General features: G+C 31.9%; 2 protein-coding genes across 2 annotated transcripts; one reads left to right on the top strand and one right to left on the bottom strand.

Moving 5' to 3' along the window:
* Positions 1–3,044: 3,044 nt before the first annotated feature.
* LOC145013323 (Glutaredoxin family protein) lies at positions 3,045–4,948 on the bottom strand. The gene is made up of 4 exons (XM_078972122.1): positions 4,690–4,948; positions 4,030–4,103; positions 3,417–3,515; positions 3,045–3,326 (listed from the first exon to the last, which is right to left on the bottom strand). Exons 1-4 carry the CDS (start codon positions 4,839–4,841, stop codon positions 3,250–3,252), a joined length of 402 nt encoding a protein of 133 aa, XP_078828248.1. The 5' UTR covers positions 4,842–4,948; the 3' UTR covers positions 3,045–3,249.
* A 1,817-nt stretch (positions 4,949–6,765) lies between these two features.
* Positions 6,766–7,524, top strand: LOC145008473 (uncharacterized). Its single transcript, XM_078967077.1, has 2 exons — positions 6,766–7,160; positions 7,248–7,524. Exons 1-2 carry the CDS (start codon positions 6,965–6,967, stop codon positions 7,367–7,369), a joined length of 318 nt encoding a protein of 105 aa, XP_078823203.1. The 5' UTR covers positions 6,766–6,964; the 3' UTR covers positions 7,370–7,524.
* The last annotated feature ends 404 nt before the right edge of the window (positions 7,525–7,928 follow it).

Below are 7,928 nucleotides of genomic sequence, written 5' to 3'. Positions count from 1 at the left end.
GAAAGTTCAAGAGATTAAAAGTGATCATGGATCGGAATTTAAGAACAATGTTCTAGATTCGTTCCTAATTGATAAAGGGATTTCACATAACTTTTATTCACCATATACACCTCAGCAGAATGGTGGTGTCGAAAGGAGAAATCGTTCTCTTTGCGAAGCAGCAAGAATGACGCTCATATATGCGAATCTTCCTCAATATCTTTGGGCAGAAGCAGTTTCAAATGCATGTTTTACGTAAAACCGATATTTCATTCATCATCGATTCAACATTACCCCTCATGAAATAATAAATAACTGAAATCCTAGTGTCAAATTCTTTCATGTTTTTGATTTCAGGTGTTTTATTATGTATCTCAACGATAATCTTTCAAAATTTTAGTGAAAAGCTGACGAGGAATTTTCTTGGGTTATTCTCATAATTCCATTGCATATCGGGTGTTGAACAAAAGAACTCGAAAAATTGAAGAAACTTTTAATATTACTTACGATGATTTTTACGTGAAACAATTCGAAAAATGTTTTGAAGAAAAACCAATCATTAATGAATCAAATGAAGTATCTGAAAGTCTTGATTCGATAGATTTTGATTATAATTTAATTTTTGGTGTTCCTGATAGGGCAGTTGATGCAGAAGTGAATGATGTTGATAATCGTGTGTCTAAAGCATCGAAACATATGGATGATTCCACTCTTACACCAGATAACAATGATTTGTTGTCTTCAACTAATTCTTCTCTAAATAACGAAAGTCTGCCAGAAATGACGAAAGTTCAAGTTGAGGGGGAGCATACTTTCGAGGGGGAGAGAGAAAGAATGCATGTTGATGTTGAGAGGGAGCATCAAAATGTTAATCTAATTTTTGAGGGGGAGCAAGTTGGAAATAATGAAAATGTTTTGAATGATCAAACTGATGCTTTTCATGATATTAATGATAATTTTTCGAATGCAGGTGATGGACCTGAAAATGAAGAAATGTTCGAAGATGCGTCATTAGATTTTGATCTAGCATATCCTCCAATGGATAAATGGATTAAAAGGCATCCTAAAGAACAAGTTTTAGGTGATCCACATGAAGGAGTGCTTACAAGAGCTCAATTGCATGCAAAGAATGAGGTAGTTAATGTAAATCAAGAATTTTGCATGTTCAATGTTTTTATTTCGAAAATTGAACCTTAATTAGTTAAAGATACTATGGAACTTCCTGATTGGGTTGTTTCTATGCAATCTGAACTAGTTGAATTTGAAATAAACAATGTATGGAGATTAATTCCCAAACCAAAAGATGTTTCTATTGTGGGTTTAAAATGGATCTTTAAAAATAAAACCAATAAAGATTGTAATATTGTACAAAACAAAGTTAGGCTTGTATTTAAAGGTTATTCGCAACAAGAAGGTATAGACTATGAGGAAACTTTCTCCCCTGTCGCAAGACTCGACGTTGTTCAAATATTTTTAGCCTATGCACCGCACAAGGACTTTGATGTCTATCAGATGGGTGTAAAGTGTGCATTTTTAGATGTTGAACTCGAAGAGATTGTGTATGTAGAACAACCTCCAGGTTTTTTTTAATGTAGAATATCCTAATCATTGTTATATCTTAGATAAAGTTGTTTATCGGTTAAAACAAGCACCACGAGTCTGGTATGCAACTCTTACCAACTTTTTGAAGCTTTCGAAATTTAAACAAGGATCAGTTGATCCCACCCGTTTTCGAAAGAAAGTTGGGAATCATCTAATGCTTGTTCAAATTTATGTTGATGATATTATTTTTGGATCTACTGACCATGCTTTGTCAAGAGATTTCGAAAACTCTTGACAAAGCTTCGACATAATGCTTAGCACAGAATCACGGATGATGTCTATTGTTGCTCTAAGGGAAGGTGTAACGTCCGTGATTCTGTGCTAAGTATTAGTAGATATTGTAATAGTCTAGGTCAACCAATGTAACTCATTTTGAAATAATAAAGATGAATTATTTGAGTATTACGTGAATATTATGTGAAATTTAAAATTTTATGTGCTTAAAATACTTGCTTATAATAATACAATAAATAAGGATAAAAATAAGCGTCAAAATACCCGATATCGATACATGAAGTAGTAGTGGTCGTGACAATGATTTCGGGCATATAAAGAATGCCGAAATCCGAGTTATAACAAAGAAGTTATGACCTGTCGAAGTTTTGCGACAGACCTCAAGAACTAAGAAAGAGATTCGACCAACTAAATGATATGAAAAATGATGATTTTTTGAACTAAAAATGGCAAAATTACCCATGGTGAGTTGAGCAATTATGGAAGATATGTATGAATATAAATTAGCACCTTTGTTGATTTTTTATTAAAGTTTTATTTTCAGGATAAGTGTGCAGAAGAGGGTGTTTTAAAGTATATAGTTTGTTATATTATGTATAGTGATGTTAAAAGTTTTGAGTTTTGAGATCATTGTATATTTGTTCTGAATCAACTTTCACAACATGGAATAACATATGAATGAATAAAGTTTCTATCTGTACAAATAAATAATGCTTCTTTTTTGGATAGAATGTAAGATTTGAATAAGAGCAAATAATAACGAGACTGTAATAATCAAATGTTGAAGGTCAACTGAAGAATTCTCTGCAAAGGATTGGGACTAGAAAACCAGTTTAATATAATCAATTCAATGTAACTCAATAAAATTTTCCTGTTTTGTTAATTTCTTTGACGCAACCCGCAAAGTAGAAATTTTTCCCTAATTTATTATTATTTTTTGCTAAATCATTAAGAATTTTGTCTATTTGTAATTTTCTCCTTAATTTATGCAACAAAGTAACTAATTACCAAACAATGTAATCATGTTTATTTTGTTATCAACACTAATTAATTTATGCATCAAACTAAATTTCTTATCCATTTATACAAGAAAATCAACTTCGATACAATTTCTAAGTTCTAACAAATACATATAACTTGGTCGCATAAGTGAATAATTAAATCCCTAACTATAACATTTTATATACAATAATAACCTTTATAAGATTTCTTTATACACCCAATACGCATTTAAAAACACAAAAATATAACTTACTTTTGTAACAAAATATTCCTTATACAATTAAAATAGGCATCCAAATTTTTTCAAGGTCCTTAACAACAAGTCTTTGTGCTACATACTTCAACATAACCTATAAGAAACGATCAACTAAAAACTAAAAAACTTAATCTCAACATCAAGAAAGCACTCAAGATACTGCAAGTTGTTGAGGCTCAAAGATCAGTTTTATGACTTGAAGAAATACCAAGAAGCTCAGCTAGTTCTCCACTTTCATAAGCTTCAATAGTATCTGTAGTAACCAAAATCACAAACATTTATTAGACCACATTCTATAGGGGCATTACAGACATTTCAAATATAAATATGAATATGAATTTACCATCTGAACCTCCAAGATGTTTCCCGTTAATGAACACTTGTGGAACAGTACGCCTCCCAACAAGCTCACCCAGAGCATTCTGAATTTTCGCTCCATCCTCTGCAAAACAAGAAAGGATCTTGTTAAAGAAATTCTATAAATCGCGTAAAAATTCTCATGTTTGATTTGTTATATTAGTTTAAACAGAAAAAGTATATGAATTTGGAGACCGAATCAATGTAGGAAACATAAATGTTGCAAAGAATGTAAGATTAAAGAGCACAAACAGTTAGCCATAATTGTATGATTCATGATGATGGTCTAAATTGTAGGTTAAAGAAGTCAATCTATGGGATTAAACAAATTTAATAGTTGGTGGTTTGGTGAGGTTACAAATGTCAAATATATTAGCCTAGCCTGTTTAGTTGATTGGATTTTCTTTTGGTAATAATGTCTAATAAAGATTGATTTGCTGCATGAAATCTGAGAATCTAATAGACTGATAAGTGATAATCTGTTAGACAACAATACCATTTTGATTTTTGACATATTACCTACCCATTTCAAGACTCAAGCATTATGCAAATTGGCATTATTTAAAGTTTTGAAATGTAGAATCGTATGAAATACTGACCTCTCTCATCCAGCTCAATGACATAAGGTTTCTTATTCAACTCCTTGAATACACCTTTAGCCCTTTTACAGTATCTGTTGAAAACAAGAAATAGCAAATGGTTAAACAAATTTACATAGACCAATAGACCATTTTAGTATTTGTAGTAGAAATGGATAAATGGAAGTGGTTTTTGGTTTAATACACCATCTATGTATAGTGAAGAGTTCATATTCCAGTAGTAAATTAGGTTCACAGGAAGATGAAGATATCTAGCTATTGAAACATCTGCAATCACCTAAATTCCCACAAGTTCATGAAATTCTATCAATTAAAAGTGGTATGTATGCCAAATGATAAAATAATGACACAAAATTAGTTGATACGAGCCATGAGGATGTTATAACATGTTCGTATACGAAATTTATAGCCAAATAATCTATATAACTTATACGTTAAAGTAAGTTCAACTACAGAGAATAATTTCGATGAAAGTGGTTGGTTAAAGTACGCTGCGAACCTCAAACTACCAAACAGTTTATACAAATTATCGACAGAATAGGGGGTTCGATGTTTTCAAAATAAAGTTGCTAGTTGAGAGATTAACAGTGGATTTCCGAAACTCGGGAATAGAAATACGAAGATTCGGGTAGAAGATCGAGGTGTATGAAATATACATACGGGCAGTACGATTTGGAGAAGATGACTATGGGGTGAGAAGAGACGGTCTTCTTGACGAAATCGACGGATGATTCTTCTCCATTACACATATAGAAGGCGGTGATCGTTAACAGGATTATGCAAATGAAAGGTATGGTGGCGGATCTGGCCATTTTCGGCACCGGTTTTGCAGCGATTCCGATTGTTTGTTCAACTTCGGCCGTCAAATCGAGATCTGTTTGAATTTGGGCAAGGAAAAATAGACCGACTATTTAAGGATTTCTATCTTTGTGTTTGTTTTATGCTAAAAGTTATTATATTTTAATTATATATTTTAACCCTTTTGTTTTTGGAAAAAAAAAATGATAGATTAATTTAACCATTATATTTTATTTCGGTCGATTAAAATCGTCTTATTTTGACAAGAAATTTTCAATAGTGTAGCTATTGTAATCCTTTATTTCCGACTTACCACATACGATTAAATATGGCATAGTCTATCGATGAAAATGTTTAATGAATTAATGCCTTGAGAAGGGAAGGTTTGATGCGTTGGTCCGTCTAGGATTAGTCTGATTCCTTTAAGGCTTTAGATGTTTATTAGTTGGACACGTGTTTTGTCAAGATATCGTAATAAATGTTTTAAAAACCTATTCGAATCAGTTGGTCGAACCGGTTGGACCAAAAACTAAGGACAAGAGCGGTTCAACAACGACTGATTTTACATCAATTTCCAAACCGGATTGAACCGAATTTGTTTTTCAAACCTGGATTGAACCGTGTGTGATAGGACTAATAAAAAATCGTTTGAACGAGTTTATTGAACTTATATAGTTGAGTTTTCTAAGCGTGTTAAAAAAACATTGCATTTCCACAGCAAATTGAATATTTTCGAAGTGTAAATGACTCGAAGGCTGATATACGTCATTACCATTGCCATCGCCAAACTTTGGAAAAATCTTGGTTGAACATGTGATGGAACCGGTTGAACCGAGAATCGGTCACAAGACCATTTCAATTAAAAAACTAATTTTTAAAACATTACATTGTATCATTCTTCTTCTTCTTCATCTGATTTCCATACGAGCTTTAGTTGATCTAATATATTTGTCCTTAATTGGTTGTGTTTCTGGTGTTCGGTATGAATAGTCAAACATCCTATTTGACATGTATAAACATCCAAAACCTCATTAGGATTCCAACTATTTGTTCTGACCTCTTAAGAATTAGTATCGGTGAAATGTTGGTTCTTTTGTAAGACTTTGTTTTTGAACCAATTTGTTAACATTGTTTTTAAACCAATTTGTTAACATTGGTAATCCATATTTTTCTCTTTAAAATATAATTTGTGAAGAATTACATCGTTTTGTAAGGTCTAAAAGTCCAAATTTGATATTGTTATTTTTATGAGTTTTATTAAGTGATATTCAAAACATTATAATTGTTTGAACTTGTATAACTGATCAACCATCTCTAATACCGATTAATATTGAGATTATGATGGTGAATCATGTGATTGTAAAACCTCTCGATTTCAACTTTCAACTTTTGTTTTTTTAACTTTCAAGACATACTTTTTTTTATGAAATATTTGAATGTCCACGGGTTGCACGTATTAGAATATGTTCCTAAATTTTTGATAAATACATATTATTGAAAACTAGCATGTCATTAACATCAACTACTAAATAATAATTTTTACACTAAACTAATACATGAAATTATAACCATTTGTACTGTATTATGAGATAAACATCTATTATATTCATAAAACTCAATAACTTCAACTAACGAGTTACAAATAAATAAAATTAAATATAACTTTTAATTTAGTTTTACATTTTAGCTATTCTTATGATTAAAGAACTTAAAATTTATTTATCTGATCAATTTTTTAATCAAATTACTGATCGCCAATTCATGTGCACTTAAAAGAATATCGAATCAACTTTATAGCAATCAATGAAAAAAATCTAATTATGGTAAAAAAAAAAAAAAAAAAAAAAAAAAAAAAAAAAAAAAATGATTAAAAAAAACCCTATGATTTGGTTGTTTTTGACTTTTGTACGCTCCATTATATTCAGAAAATGGACGTGATTCATACCTGAAAAATACTCTCTTTCGTCAAATCCAATTAAAGCACACGGGTTTATCACGCAATCTTCCGTTCGTTTCCCGTGCTTTCACCCAAACCCCCAAATTTGAAGAACGCCCACCCGCCTTCTTCCTTCCTCAAGCTGCACTACGCCTGAAGCCTAATCAATTCAAGAATTTCCCCCATTAATCACCAATTTCAATGGCCTATGTAGATCATGCCTTTTCTATATCAGATGAAGACATCATGATGGACTCTGATTCTGCTTACACCGTACACAACCGACCTCCGGTCAAGGAGATCGCTCTCGCCATCTCGCTTCTTGTCTTCGGCATCGTCGGCATCATCTCTGGCATCTTCATGGCTATCAATCATGTTGGCGGCGACACGGGCCACGGTAACTCTCACTACCCAATAAATGTGTTTTATTTTGTTAATTGTTTGTGATTTTATCTTAAAAAATTGTGTTATGTGCTACGATTAGGTCTGTTTTTTGCGATATTGGGGGCGGTGTTGTTCATACCTGGGTTCTACTACACACGGATTGCTTACTACGCTTACAAGGGTTACAAAGGTTTTTCTTTTTCCAACATACCTCCTGTTTAGGTCTTAATCATATTGTACCTCTTTCAAATTCCAGTATGTAAATTTCGTTTCTCTCTTGTTTTTACACTTATTTGATGTTCGTTTTTTTGTATGAAATAAGAACATGGTTGTAATGGAAGCTATAGAGTTCTTTAATAGGAATGGTAAGTTTGATACTTGTGTATGTATTATCAGCTGCCATATCTGTGAAACTTGTCCTAAACTTATAAAAGATTGTGTCTTGCATAGTATTCTGTATGCATTGAAGGCTCTTGCTGTTGGAAGATTCATCATTTTGATGTATAACAGGTGATTAAAATTGTTAATTGGTTGCTATCCTGATGGTGACTATGCAATAACATTTGTCATGGTAGGTAGTTATTCAGTTTTTGTGTGGTTTACTCAACTGGGATTCTTATTTATGCTGAATCTTTATGAACTTAATGAAATTGATTTCTTATATCAATCACTAAATATGATACTAAATAAAAATCTTAAGTGATGCCAGTTTGCCATATTGTCACTTATATGAATAGGAGCACAGATTTGCTGCTAAATTTGATCCCTTTTTAGATATTGG

The sequence above is a fragment of the Lactuca saligna genome, chromosome 8 (genome assembly GCF_052625555.1).
Source record: "Lactuca saligna cultivar CGN05327 chromosome 8, ASM5262555v1, whole genome shotgun sequence".
Classification (NCBI taxonomy): domain Eukaryota; kingdom Viridiplantae; phylum Streptophyta; class Magnoliopsida; order Asterales; family Asteraceae; genus Lactuca; species Lactuca saligna.
Note: the sequence above shows the minus strand (reverse complement) of the source record. Positions and strands in the feature narration are given on the sequence as shown.

Bases quoted from the DNA above. Each gene is read 5' to 3' on its own strand.
- LOC145013323 (XM_078972122.1), bottom strand. From the start codon at position 4,841: ATGGCCAGATCCGCCACCATACCTTTCATTTGCATAATCCTGTTAACG. The intron at 4,104-4,689 runs GTATGTATATTT...TGTTTTCAACAG, and splicing joins TTCTCCAAATCGTACTGCCC to ATACTGTAAAAGGGCTAAAG. The intron at 3,327-3,416 runs GTAAATTCATAT...TGGTTACTACAG, and splicing joins ACATCTTGGAGGTTCAGATG to ATACTATTGAAGCTTATGAA.
- LOC145008473 (XM_078967077.1), top strand. From the start codon at position 6,965: ATGGCCTATGTAGATCATGCCTTTTCTATATCAGATGAAGACATCATG. The intron at 7,161-7,247 runs GTAACTCTCACT...TGCTACGATTAG, and splicing joins TGGCGGCGACACGGGCCACG to GTCTGTTTTTTGCGATATTG.